This window comes from Bos mutus, chromosome 3 (assembly GCF_027580195.1).
Source record: "Bos mutus isolate GX-2022 chromosome 3, NWIPB_WYAK_1.1, whole genome shotgun sequence".
NCBI lineage: Eukaryota > Metazoa > Chordata > Mammalia > Artiodactyla > Bovidae > Bos > Bos mutus.
This window is the reverse complement of record NC_091619.1, coordinates 108,141,761-108,156,446: the sequence shown is the minus strand read 5'-3', so window position 1 is coordinate 108,156,446 and position 14,686 is coordinate 108,141,761. Positions and strand designations below refer to the sequence as shown.

The window sequence follows — 14,686 nt, the reverse complement described above, 5'->3', positions numbered from 1 at the left end:
CCCTTCTCCTCCTGCCTTCAATCTTTCCCAGCATCAGGGTCTTTTCCAATGAGTCAGTTCTTCACATCAGGTGGCCAAAGTATTGGAGCTGCGGCATCAGTCCTTCCAGTGAATATTCAGGATTGATTTCCTTTAGGATTGACTGGGTGGATCTCCTTGCAATCTGAGGGACTCAAGAGTTTTCTCCAACACCACAGTTCGAAAGCATCAATTCTTCAGCACTAAGCCTTCTTTTTGGTCCACCTCTCACATCCCTACGTCACTACTGGAAAAACCATAGCTTTGACTCTACGGACCGTTGTTGGCAAAGTAATGTCTCTGCATTTGAATATGCTGTCTAGGTTTGTCATAGCTTTTCTCCTAAGGATCAGGCATCTTTTAATTTTATGGCTGCAGTCACCGTCCACAGTGATTGTGGAGCACAAGAAAATAAAATCTGTCACTGTTTCCATTGTTTCTGCATCTGTTTGCCATGAAGTGATGGGACCGGATGCCAGGATCTTAGTTTTTTGAATGTTGAGTTTTAATTCCTGTAGTAGGTTTTCTCTTTATGGGTGGTAGTGATACGCACTAGGAAATTAACCTTTCTGTCCTGGAGTTTGAGGGAATAAGAGATAATGGTGGCCTGCCCCTCCTGGTGAGATACAGTAACCTTGAATTGGGAGCTGAAGGAAGAGGAGCCCATTCTTGTTGGTGACATCCATTCCAGAGTAGAGTTTCTGTCATATTGAGCTGGGTGAGGCAGGGATGTGGAGCAGGTGGTAGATCAAATGTCATAGACTCCTACTGTTCTTACTGTATTTAGTAGATTTTCTTAAACATTTCTCCATTTGATGTGTACCCTTTGGACAATTTCAAAATAATTTAAATGGTTATTTTTTAGATTTTCACCAGCTTTGCTTGTTTCCCTAAAGAATGGATCTCTGGAGCTCCTTATGCTGCCATCTGAAAATCCCAGAATTTTTAAAATAGAAAGGAATCTTAGATTCTTAGACCTGGAAGGTTATCCTCTAGGCAGTACTTCTCAAACATGAACATGCATATGAATTACTTGGGAATGTTGCTATGTAGATTATGATTTAGTGGAGCTGAGGTTCTGCATCTTTAAAGTTCCTGAGTAATAGCAGTGCTGGTTCATGAACCATGTTGTATAGCAAGGCTATAGATAAGATAGTCCTGTATTTTTATTGTGTCAATAGTACCTTTTTAAAAAGTTATTTTTAATATTTTTTTGCAGTAGGTCCTTGTTGGATATTTATTTTAAATATAGCAGTTTGTACATGTCAGTCCCAAAATAGTGACCTAGTTTACCACCATGTAGCTTGGTTACTGCATGATAAATAGAAGGGGAAAAGATGGAAGTAGTGACAGATCTTCCTTTTTTGGGGCTCCAAAATAACTGCATATGGTGACTGCAGCCATGAAATCAGAAGATGATTGCTTCTTGGCAGGAAAGAGATGACAAACCTAGACAGCGTGGTGAAAAGCAGAGACATTACTTTGCCAACAAAGGTCCGTATAATCAAGGCTCTGGTCTTCCCCGTGGTCATGTATGGTTGTGAGAGCTGGACCATGAAGAAGGCAGAACACCAAAGAGTTGTTGCCTTCGAACTGTGGTGCAGGAGAAGACTCCTGAAAGTCCCTTGGAGAGCAAGGAGATCAATCTTAAGGGAGATCAGCCCTGAATATTCACTGGAAGGAGTGATGCTAAAGCTGAAGCTTCAGTATTTTGGTCATCTGACACGTACAGACGACTCATTGGAAAAGTCCCCAGTGCTGGGAAAGATCAAGGGCAGAAGGAGAAGAGGGCATCAAAGGATGAGATGGAAGGAGAGGAGGGCGTCAGAGGATGAGTTGGCTGGACGGCATGCCCGATGCAGTTGGCATGAACTTGGGCAAACTCCAGGAGATGGTGAGGGACAAGGAGGCTTGGTGTGCTACAGTCCATGGGGTTTCAAAGAGTTGGACGCAACTGGGTGACTGAAAAACAGCCGCGTGGTTATCAGACGTCTCTAATCGTAACTTTTTTTTTTATGTCCACTGTACCATGGTAAAATTGATCCCATATTATTCCCCCCTTCTGACCCTAGACAAATTGTCAACTTTTCAGTTCTCCTTACTAGAAATACCTTTCTCTTGCATTAATGATTTTACAGTTATCCAGCATATGTTTCTGGCCTACAGAAAAGACTTTAGATGGTTGTTAAATAATTGAATGACTCCTACCTCCATCCTTCCCATTTTTTCCTTACTCATGTATAAGTTAGTGTCCAAGTTCTATTTAATTTTTTAATATCTTGGACCCTCTGCTGTGAATACTTACTCTTTTTCTGCAGCTATCATAACCACCCTAGTTCAGGCCCTCATTGTCTTAGCTCTATATATTGTAGTTGCTTTGTATACTTTGTATTCCATCCAAAGATGGCAGCAAAATTAATCTTTTTTTTTTTTAATTAATCTTTTAAAATGCAAATTTTATACCATTACTTTGTGCTAAACAATTTGTAGTACTTCCTACTGTTTACTAGAAATGATTTTAAATGTGTATTATAGCCTTATGAAAAGGGCCCTTCTATATATTCAGTCTCCTCTTTAACATACACTACTATTCATGTTAAGTTTTCTATACCTCCCTTCTAAGATCACTGTTCATTTATTCATCGAGTTATAGCCACCATTCATCTTATTCTTGTGTCATTGATAATTATTGTGTTGCCCACTTTTTGTTAGTGCTTTATACTCAAGCCTTTCTTCACAATTTCTCCTTTCTATGAACTCCTAGTATCATGGGTCTGGGGTACATGCTCAGTCACTTCAGTCATGTCTGACTCTTTGCACCCTATGGACTGTAGCCCACCAGGCTCCTCTGTCCATGGGATTCTCCGGGCAAGAATACTGGAGTGGGTTAACATGCCCTCCTCCTGGGGATCTTCCCTACCCAGAGATCGAACCTGTGTCTCCTGCATTGCAGGCAGATTCTTTACCCACTGAGTCACCTGGGAAGCACCCTAGTATCATAGATATTTCTTTTGAAGTACAAAAAAAATTTTTTTATTAGAATGTTGTTTCTAACCCTCTTTGTTTTTGTGTGGGTTTTTGCTTTTATTTTTGTTTTTATTAGAAGACACTCCAGCTCAGCCCCAAATTATTGTGGTGCCAGTTCCAGTACCAGTGTTTGTACCTGTACCTCTTCATCTTTATACTCAGTATGCACCAGTCCCATTTGGAATTCCAGTTCCAGTGAGTAATCATTGAGAGGTTAAGGCTAATCTAGTGCACGTTTTTCTCAATTAAGATTTAGCAGCTCCATAAAAACTTCTCACTTGTTGGTAAAATATACCTGACTCATGTTGGATATCATCATATTACTTTAATTACTTGAACATGGAATATATAAAGGACAGCTCCTGATTGTATCCTGCCTTCTCAGATAAGATTATGATTGATAATGTGGTTATTTATGTTAGCTGTTATCACTAAGCCAAGTGAAGTGTGCATCAGAACTCCGTGCTGTCTTTATAATTTATTGTACTACTTTTTTTTTTCAAATAAAAAGTAAACAATAAAAAAACTTTACTTCAAAAAAATAAAATAAAATAAAATATTTTAAACACAATAAGGCCACTAACATAGAAAAAGATTGGAAATGGTGTGTGTTAGAATCTTATATTCTAGCATGGCTGAAAAGAGGAGTACTGTGATTTCCAGGATTCTCACTTTTTATGAAAGAAAAATGTATTCATTTTTTATCAGAAAATACATATTTTCTTGGTACTGAATTCTTACGAGAAACACTTGTGTGAAAATATTAAACAAGAAATATAATCAAAAATAAAAATGAATTGCTTAATTATTCTTTTAAAGGATTCAGAGATACTTTTTTTGAGTGTCTGAAAAGCACTTACTGAGTTTTTATTTAAGAGACTGTAGTCTTATAAAAACAAACTAGCAAGGCTGTTTTAATTGTTGGCCATAGAATATCTTGGATTTGTTTATTATTTTTGTATTTAAATGATCTCACAAGTAATAGTTTTGATGATAGACCATTTCCCGAGAAACTCTTTAGTCTGTCCTTGGTCTTTCAGATGCCTGTCCCTATTCTTATTCCATCCTCAATGGGTAACGAAGATAAAGTCACTGAGAGTATTGAGGACATTAAGGAAAAGCTTCCCTCACATCCTTTTGAAGCTGATCTCCTTGAAATGGCAGAAATGATTGCAGAAGATGAGGAGAAGGAGAAGACTCTATCTCAGGGAGGTTGGTATAATTTTAAAGGAAATAAAAAAGAAAAGCACATCTGCAGACTTTCAGGTCAATGAAAGTGCAAGAGTAATTTTAAGTATTAGCCAGTCAGGAAGTTTCTAAAAGCTTTTGCTGTTATTCAGCCACTAAGTCTAAAAGCTTTACTTGTGTTTAAATACCAAGTCTGTGGGCTTGTTAAACTTGTTAACTCTGAAACTCTGTGCAGTTTAGGAAAAAAACTAAGTTTTGATATAATTTCTGGTTCTTAATGTTTCCAGAAAAATAACATACAAATCCCTGTTTCATGATCATATTTTTTTTTAATACTTGTTGTCAAAGCCTGTGTGCTCAGTTGTTTAGTTGTGTCTGACTCTTTGCAACCCCATGGACTATAGCCCACCAGGCTCCTCTGTCCATGGGATTTCCCAGGAAAGAATACTAGAGTGGGTTGCCATTTCCATTTCCTTCTCCATTTATTTGTATTTTGTTTATTATTTTTGTATTTAAATGATCTCACAAGTAATAGTTTTAATGATAGACTTATTTCCCGAGAAAGTGAACCCGGGTCTCTTGCATTGAAGGCAGTCTCCTGCATTGCAGGCAGATTCTTTAGTGACTGAGCCACTGGGGAAGCCCCTGGTCCCCAAATAAAAATTCCTGTTGTATAATAATCAGCTTGTTGGTAGAAGGTCAATAAAATTTTAGGATGGAAAAACATTTAGTTCAAAATAGCCTATAGATAAATCCCATTTATGAGTGTATAATAATGATAATAACAGTAGTTAAGATTTATGTCCTTGCTGTACGCTAGGCATTGTCCTAAATGCACTTGTATACGTCACCTCATTTAATCTTTACAACTACTCCTTGAGGGAAGTATTGTTTACTTTAGATTCTTCTTTTGGAAAATAGGCTAGCCATGGTTATACCATCAGGACATAATGAAACCAGAAGTTGAATCCAGGTCCGTCTCACTTCAAAGAAAGGATTTTGACTAGAACTCAGTAGTATGTATTCCAGAATGGTTTCCAGCCTTAATTACCACCTTCTTGATTTATGGATGAAAGAAGAGATATAATCATAAGAAAAGATAGAGGAAACAGTGTTTAAGGTAGTTGAAATGTACAGGTGAATTTTTGTAAAAGCAAAAAAAGCAGAGACATTACTTTGCCAACAAAGGTCCATCTAGTTAAGTCTATGGTTTTTCCAGTAGTCACGTAGGGATGTGAGAGTTGGACTGTAAAGAAAGCTGAGTGCCGAAGAATTGATGCTTTTGAACTGTGGTGTTGGAGAAGACTCTTGAGAGTCCCTTGGACTGCAAGGAGATCCAGCCAGTCCATCCTAAAGGAGATCAGTCCTGAGTGTTCATTGGAAAGACTGATGTTGGAGGCTGAAACTCCAATACTTTGGCCAGCTGACTCATTTGAAAAGACCCTGATGCTGGGAAAGATTGAAGATGGGAGGAGAAGGGGACAGAGGATGAGATGGTTGCGTGGCATCACCGACTCAATGGAAATGAGTATGAGTAAACCCTGGGAGTTAGTGATGGACAGGGAGGCCTGGCGTGCGCTGGTCCGTGGAGTCAAGAAGAGTCAGACATGACTGAGCGAATGAACTGAACTTTCACATATCATTGATGACCCAACAAATTATTCTTTTCTGACAGCTTTTTTCCCATGATGGCTTTTAGAAAGCTAGCCACTGGGTTCTGATTTTGTATAATACATTCTAGAGATTTTCTGAACAGTTTAGCATTTGAAAAAGCTACTGTCAACTTTTCAGTTGTGTTGCCACTGTATTTTTAAATTATATATACTTTGAGAGATGGATAAAAAGCTTTTTGTCATTATCGCAAAGTTTCTGGTCTCATTTTGCTCTTTGGTGTATAATCTGATAGTTGTGACCCATTTATATATGGATGTTAATATCTTAGAATATTGCTCCTGTGCGTGGTCTTCTAATATCTGATACTTATTTTGGAAGTTCAGGCAATTTCTAATGATAAACCTCATTTTAACTTGTCTTCTCTATTCGCATTAATAGTCAGCATTTATCAGATATTTCTTCTATACAAATATTGTGAGTTTGCCTTAACTTGCAGTGGAGTCAAACAGAAAAACTTTAAGCTTCAAGCCAGTTTTAATCATCATAGTGTAAGTAAAATCAAATGGTCTAGAAATATAACAGTGGGAAAAATTAATTCCAACTGAAAGGATCTGGCTCATTTATCTTTGATTTCAGGGAAGAGAGACAGTTTTCCTTGGTTTTTAAAAAAATCTGATTTTTTAATACTCTGAATCTTTAAACTTTTTACATTTATTTTTTAATATATGTATTTTATGCACATTTAGTTGACTTACAGTGTTTCAGGTACATAGCAAGGTGATTCAGTTATACATATACAGATATAATATTTTTGAAATTATTATCCATTATAGATTATTACAAGATGTTGATTATAGTTTCCTGTGTATAGTTTGCTGTTCTATACAGTAAAACTTTTCTTGTTGCATATCTATTTTTTTAGTTAGAAATCTAGCATTCTATTCATTCTAAGTCAAACAAGTGGTATTAAAATGTCATAAATTTTTTAGTTAGGCAAAAATTCCTAAGTTTTCTGAAATGTATATATTGTACATATTATTTATATATTTATTTATTTATATATATTTATATATTTATGGACTGAGGTTTGTGACATTGTACAGGAGACAGGGATCAAGACCATCCCCATGGAAAAGAAATGCAAAAAAGCAAAATGGCTGTCTGAGGAGGCCTTAACAAATAGCTGTGAAAAGAAGAGAAGCGAAAAGCAAAGGAGAAAAGGAAAGATACAAGCATCTGAATGCAGAGTTCCAAAGAATAGCAAGAAGAGATAAGAAAGCCTTCCTCAGCGATCAATGCAAAGAAATAGAGGAAAACAACAAAATGGGAAAGATCTCTTGAAGAGATCTCTTCAAGAAAATTAGAGATACCAAGGGAACATTTCATGCAAAGATGGGCTCGATAAAGGACAGAAATGGTATGGACCTAACAGAAGCAGAAGATATTAAGAGGTGGCAAGAAGACACAGAAGAACTGTACAAAAAAGATCTTCATGACCCAGATAATCACGATGGTGTGATCACTCACCTAGAGCTAGACATCCTGGACTGTGAAGTCAAGTGGGCCTTAGAAAGCATCACTACAAACAAAGCTAGTGGAGTTGATGGAATTCCAGTTGAGCTATTTCAAATCCTGAAAGATGATGCTGTGAAAGTGCTGCACTCAATTTGCCAGCAAATGTGGAAAACTCAGCAGTGGCCACAGGACTGGAAAAGGTCAGTTTTCATTCCAATCCCTAAGAAAGGCAATGCCAAAGAATGCTCAAACTACCGCACAATTGCACTCATCTCACACGCTAGTAAAGTAATGCTCAACATTCTCCAAGCCACGCTTCAGCTATATGCAAATCATGAACTTCCTGATGTTCAAGCTGGTTTTAGAAAAGGCAGAGGAACCAGAGATCAAATTGCCAACATCCTCTGGATCATCGAAAAGGCAAGAGAGTTCCAGAAAAACATCTATTTCTGCTTTATTGACTGTGCCAAAGCCTTTGACCGTGAGGATCATGATAAACTGTGGAAAATTCTTCAAGAGATGGGAAACCAGACCACCTGACCTGCCTCTTGAAAAATTTGTATGCAGGTCAGGAAGCAACAGTTAGAACTGGACATGGAACATCAGACTCGTTCCAAATAGGAAAAGGAATACATCAAGGCTGTATATTGTCACCCTCCTTATTTAACTTATATGTAAGTACATCATGAGAAGTGCTGGGCTGGAAGAAGCACAAGCTGGAATCAAGATCACCGGGAGAAGTATCAATAACCTCAGATATGCAGATGACACCACCCTTATGGCAGAAAGTGAAGAGGAACTAAAAAGCCTCTTGATGAAAGTGAAAGAGGAGAGTGAAAAAGTTGGCTTAAAGCTCAAGAATCAGAAAATGAAGATCATGGCATCTGGTCCCATTACTTCATGGGAAATAGATGGGGAAATAGTGGAAACAGTGTCAGACTCCACTTTTTTGGGCTCCCAAATCACTGCAGATGGTGACTGCAGCCATGAAATTAAAAGACGCTTACTCCTTGGAAGAAAAGTTATGACCAACCTAGATAGCGTGTTGAAAAGCAGAGACATTACTTTGCCAAAAAAGGTCCAGCTAGTCAAGGCTATGGTTTTTCCAGTGGTCATGTATGGATGTGAGAGTTGGACTGTGAAGAAAGCTGAGGGCCGAAGAATTGATGCTTTTGAACTGTGGTACTGGAGAAGACTCTTGAGAGTCCCTTGGACTGCAAGAAGATCCAGCCAGTCCATTCTGAAGGAGATCAGCCCTGGGATTTCTTTGGAAGGAATGATGTTAAAGCTGAAACTCCAGTACTGTGGCCACCTCATGAGAAGAGTTGACTCATTGGAAAAGAGTCTGATGCTGGGAGGGACTGGGGGCAGGAGGAGAAGGGGACGACAGAGGATGAGATGGCTGGATGGCATCACTGACTCGATGGACATGAGTCTGAGTGAACTCCAGGAGTTGGTGATGGACAGGGAGGCGTGGCGTGCTGCGATTCATGGGGTCGCAAAGAGTAAGACACGACTGAGCAACTGAACTGAACTGAACTGATACAAAAGCTTTTCTACTACACTTGATAAAGACTTGAGAAAGAACACCCAAAAAAAAAAAAAAAAACAGAAGAGGTGGAGAAATTGGAAAACATAAACTAAATGAAATGGGAGCACTGAATATGAAATAGAAAAAGTGAAACAAACTAGATAAAAGTTAAAAAGACATCGCTGTACCAACAAAGGTCCATATAGAGCTATGGTTTTTCCATTAGTCATGTATAGATGTGAGAACTGGACAATAAAAAAGGTTTTTCCAGTAGTCATGTATAGAAAAGGCTGAGCACTGAAGAATTGAATTTGTACTGTGGTCCTGGTGAAGACTCTTGAGAGCCCATTGGACTGCATGGAGATCAAACCAATCAATCCTAAAATAAATCAACCCTGAATATTCATTGGAAGGACTTGATGCTGAAGTGCCAGTGCTGTGGCCACCTGATGTGAAGAGCTGACTCATTGGAAAAGACCCTGATGCTGGAAAAGATTGAAAGCAGGGGAAGGGGACCACAGAGGATGAGATGGTTGGATGGCATCACTGACTCAATGGACATGAGTTTGATCAAGCACCAGGAGATGGTGAAGGACAGGGAAGCCTGGCATGCTGTAGTTCATGGGATCACAAAGAGTTGGACACAACTGCGGAACTGAACATCAACAACAAAAGTTATAGTCCAGTTGTTTTTAAACATCGCTGCTCATTAGAAATATATCTGTAGCTCTGGAGGGGAAAAAAGCATACCTGTACATTTGTATTTTTCAAAAAATTCCAAGATAGTGGACTTCCTTGGTGGTCCAGTGCCCAAGACTCTGTGCTTCCGATGCAGGGGGCCTGGGTTCAATCCCTGGTCAGGGAATTAGATCCCACATGCCACAACTCAGAGTTCCCATGCCACAACTTAAGATCTTCCTTTGCTGCAAGAGAAGACTGAAGATCTACATGCTGCAATTAAAACCTGGTGCAGCCAAATAAATAAATATTTTAAAATCCAAGATAATTCTGATAAGCATCTGGATTTTCAAAAGTGTTTACAGGTTTTTGTATTAAATGGTAGTTTTGGTGATACAGAGTTCTATCATTTTTCTGTTGACCAATCATGATACAGTGGTATTAAGTGAGTAATAGTTACATAATCACAATAGTGAAAGATGTTTATCAGTTTTCACAATCAATATCCAGACAAAAAAATAAAACGTAATTACAATTGCAAACCATAATGGGAACATGATTAACCTAACAGTATGAAATAATTACATACAGTTTGGGGCATCAAGCAGAGTGATGTAGTAAGTGGAAATGCAAACACGCACATATTTTCTTCCATCCAGCCAGTCTGTTTTTTGGTTGGTGCATTTGATCCTGTTACCATTTTCTTAATTATTTGGGGTTTATTTTCTGTAGATCTTTGCCTTCTCTTGTGTTTCCTGTCTGGAGAAGTTCCTTTAGCATTTGTTGTAAAGCTGGTTTGATGGTGCTGAATTCTCTTTAACTTTTGCTTGTCTGGAAAGCTTTTGATTTCTCCATCAAATCTGAAAGGAAAGTCTTGCTGGATAGAGTTTCCTTGCTTATGGGTTCTTCCCTTTTATCACTTTAGATATACCATGCCATTTCCTTCTGGCTTGTAGAGTTTTTGTTGAGAAATCAGCTGATAGCCTAATGGGAGTTCCCTTGTATGTTATTTGTTGTTTTTCCCTTGTTGTTTTTAATGTTTATCTTTGTCTTTAATTTTTGTCAGTTTTGAGTATTGTGTGTCTCGGTGTATTCCTCCTTGGGTTTATCCTGTCTGGAACTCTCTGTGCTTCTTGAACTTGGATGACTATTTCTTTTCCCTATTAAGGAAGTTTTCATCTATTATTTCTTAATATTTTCTCAGATCCTGTCTCTGTCTCTTCTCCTTCTGATACCCTTCTAATGCAGATGTTGGTGTGTTTAATGTTGTCACAGAGATCTCCTTGGCTGTCCTCATTTCTTTTCATTCTTTTTTCTATATTCTGTTCTACAGCAGTAATTTCCACCATTCTGTCCTCTAGGTCATTATCTGTTCTCTGCCTCAGTTATTCTGCTATTGATTCCTTCTAGTGTATTATTCATCTCTGTTTGTTCTTTAGTTCTCCTAGGTCTTTGGTAAACATTTCTTGCATCTTCTCCATTGTCTTCCAGATATCCTGGATTAATTCTGAATTCTTTTTCTGGAAGGTTGCCTAGTTCCATTTCACTTAGTTGTTTTTCTCGGGTCTTATCTTGTCCCTTTATCTGGAACATAGCTTTCTGCTTTTTCATCTTGTTTAACTTTCTATAATGTGGTTTTTGTTTTAGCTGCTGTAGGACTGTAGTTCTTGCTTCTTCTGTCTGCCCTCTGATGGAGGAGGCTAAGAGGCTTATGTAAACTTCCTGATGTAAGGGATTGGTGGTGGGAAAAACTGGGTTTTGCTCTGGTGGGCAAGGCCTTGGTCAGTAAAGCTTTAGTCAGATTATCTGCTGATGGGTGGGGTTGTGCTTCCTCTTTGGTAGTTGTTGGGCCAGAGGTGACCCAACCCTGGGTTCCACAGGCTGTATGGTAAGGTTAATGGTGACCTCTAAAGGGGCTATGCCAAAGGGGACCTTCCTGGACTGCTGCAGCCAGTGCCCCTGTACCTTTGGTGAGCCCCTGCTGACCCATCCCTCCATAGGAGACCCTCCAACACTAGCAGGTAGGTTTTGATTCAGTCTCCTGTGAGGTCACTGCTCCTTCCCTCTAGGTGTTGGTATGTGCAAGACTTTGCTTGTGCCCTCCAAGACTGGAGGACTGTTTCCCCCAGTCCTGTGAAAGTCCTTTCATCAGATCTTGCTGGCCTTCAAGGCCAGATTCCCTGGAGATTCCCAGACCCTTTGTCAGAGCTCCAGGCTGGGAAGCCTGATGTGGGGTTCAGCACCTTCACAGCAGTGGGAGGTTCAGCAGTGGGTGCTTCACAGCAGTACTTCTTTTGGTACTGTTATTCTGCAGTTGTGGGTCATGCACCTGACAGGTATGGGATTTGATTTTATAGTGATTGCACCACTCCTTCTCACTGCAGCTTCTTTGTCTTTGGATGTGGCTTATCTTTTTATGGTGCGTCCCTGTGTCCTGTCGATTATTCAACAGGTAGTTGCAATTTTGGTGCTGTCATAGGAGGAGATGAGCATGCTTCCTTCACCATCTTGAACTGAAAGTCCTAAACTCTTTACTTTTAAAGTACTTCTACAGGGACTTCCCTGGTGGTCCAGTGGTTAAGACTCTGTTTCCACTGAAGAGAACACAGGTTTGATTCTTGGTTGGGGAACTGAGATCCTGTATGCTGTGTGGTGCAACCAAAAGAAAAAAAAAAATAGTAATAATAAGGTAGTTTATAATTGATAGAACTTTGTTCTGTTTAGTTTCATGTGCTTATTACTAATGTATTTATATTCTGTTTTCCATTTCACGGTACATCTTTTTTTTTCAGGGGGGAAAGCAATGTAGAACAGATTTTCGAACCTATGAGTAAATAAAAATTGTGTGTGTTTGTTATTAAAAAAAGAAATTTCATAGTCAGAACACTCGATGACATAAAGCAAGATCCTCTATGACCCACCTCCTAGAGTAACGGAAATAAAAACAAAAGTAAACAAGTGGGACCTGATTAAACTTAAAAGCTTTTGCAAAGCAAAGGAAACTATAAGTAAGGTGAAAAGACAACCCTCAGAATGGGAGAAAATAATAGCAAGTGAAACAACTGACAAAGGATAATTTCCAAAATATACAAGCAGCTCATACAGAAAAACAAACAACCCAATCAAAAAGTGGGAAAAAGACTTAAAAAGACATTTCTCCAGAGAAGACATACAGATGGCTAACAAACACATGAAAAGATGCTCAACATCACTCATTATTGGAGAAATGCAAATCAGAACTACAATGAGATATCATCTCACACTAGTCACAATGGCCATCATCAAAAAGTCTACAAACAATAAATGCTGGAGAGGGTGTGGAGAAGAGGGAAGACTCTTCACTGTTGGTGGGAATGTAAATTGATACAGCCACTATGGAAGACTGTATGGAGACTCCTTAAAAAACTAGGAATAAAACTACCATATGACCGAGCAGTCCCACTCCTAGGCATAGACCCTGAGGAAACCAAAATTGAAAAAGACAAATGTGTCCCATTGTTCATTGCAGCACTATTTACAATAGCTAGAACATGGAAGCAACATAGATGTCCATCGACAGATGACTGGATAAAGATGTTGAGGTACATATACATAATGGAATATTACTCAGCCATAAAAAGGAATGCATTTGAGTCAGTTCTGATGAGGTGGATGAACCTAGAACCTATTATACAGAGTGAAGTGAGTCAGAATGAAAAGGATAAATATTGTATTCTAACGCATTTATACGGAATCTGAAAGAAGGGTACTGAAGAATTTAATTTACAGGGCTGCAATGGAGAAACAGACATAGAAAACAGACTTATGGACATGGGGAGAGGGGAGGAGAGGGTGAGATGTATGGAAAGAGTAACATGGAAACTTACATTGCCATATGTAAAATAGATAGCCAATGGGAATTTGCTCTATGGCTCAGGAAACTCAAACAGAAGTTTTGTATCAATCTAGAGGGGTAGGATGGGGCGGGAAATGGGAGGGAGGTTCGAAAAGGAGGGGAAATACGTTTACCTATGCCTGATTCATGTTGAGGTTTGACAGAAAACAAATTCTGTAAAGCAATTATCCTTCAATAAAATTTTTAAAAATATTTTAAAAAGTAAAAGAAAAAAAAAATTTCAGATAGCATAGAATCCAAAATAAACATCTCTTGGCTTGACTTTTTTCATACTGCTATTTGGAAATATAACCACTGTTACCCAGTTGTAATTTAACTATTTATCGCTAGTGCTTAATTTTTATTAATGAGTTATTCTGTATATGCAGGGTATTTTGCAGTCATTTCATTTGAGATGCAGTTTGTTCACATGTACATATAAATTGACAGTATGTGCTTTTCTTTTTCTTTAGAATCCCAAACTTCTGAACAGGAACTCTTTTTAGACACCAAGATATTTGAAAAAGGTTTGTAATTGTAAATACATTATGAAACTTAGAAATATTGTATCTTTGTTAGTGATACAAACCCATGAAGTATTAGCAACCTTGGATTTAATATTTATAATTTAAGCTGTTTGTAAGGGGCATCAGAGAACTGTGAATTTGTGGTAATTTATAAAGAGACTGATAAAAGGTACCTCAGATACTGGTTTTAGAGATTAATTGAACTTATGTACTAAAGTGTATACCAAGAATATAAATCCGTTTCTGTGATCCTGGTGAACAAGTTGCTTCATTCTTAAGGGTAACTACAGAATTGTCCAGCAACTATACCTGACTTTTTGTTATTTAGGATTTCAGGGAGATGTATGAGCATATCAGGAGTCTTATTTCATTTTGAAGGCTTGTTTGTTTTTTATTATTTCAGACCAAGGAAGTACTTACAGTGGTGATCTTGAATCAGAGGCAGTATCTACTCCACATAGCTGGGAGGAAGAATTAAATCATTATGCCTTAAAGTCAAATACTGTGCAAGAGGCTGATTTAGAAGTGAAACAGTTCTCAAAAGGGGAAACTGAACAGGATCTGGAAGCAGATTTCCCCTCAGGTTTGTTCAGTGTAACCTGACTGCTGAAAGTCCTTTTTTAGAAGATAGGTACAACTCTGAATCGACATTTTGAAGCAGTTATGATGCGTGATTACTATCTAAAGGCACAGATGGTCCCTGACTTCAAAGGT

At 38.4% G+C, this 14,686-nt stretch overlaps 1 protein-coding gene across 9 annotated transcripts in view; it reads left to right on the top strand.

The window, feature by feature from the left end:
• ZMYM4 (zinc finger MYM-type containing 4) overlaps positions 1-14,686 on the top strand; it is a 163,910-nt gene that overhangs the window by 113,566 nt on the left and 35,658 nt on the right. For 8 of the 9 annotated variants that reach the window (XM_005892637.3, XM_070368447.1, XM_070368444.1 and 5 more), the window contains 4 exons: positions 3,122-3,240; positions 4,086-4,257; positions 13,919-13,972; positions 14,376-14,555. In XM_005892637.3, coding sequence (XP_005892699.2) covers positions 3,122-3,240; positions 4,086-4,257; positions 13,919-13,972; positions 14,376-14,555 — 525 coding nt within the window. The remainder of the gene's footprint in view (positions 1-3,121; positions 3,241-4,085; positions 4,258-13,918; positions 13,973-14,375; positions 14,556-14,686) is intronic. The other variant, XM_070368445.1, reaches the window with a different exon arrangement.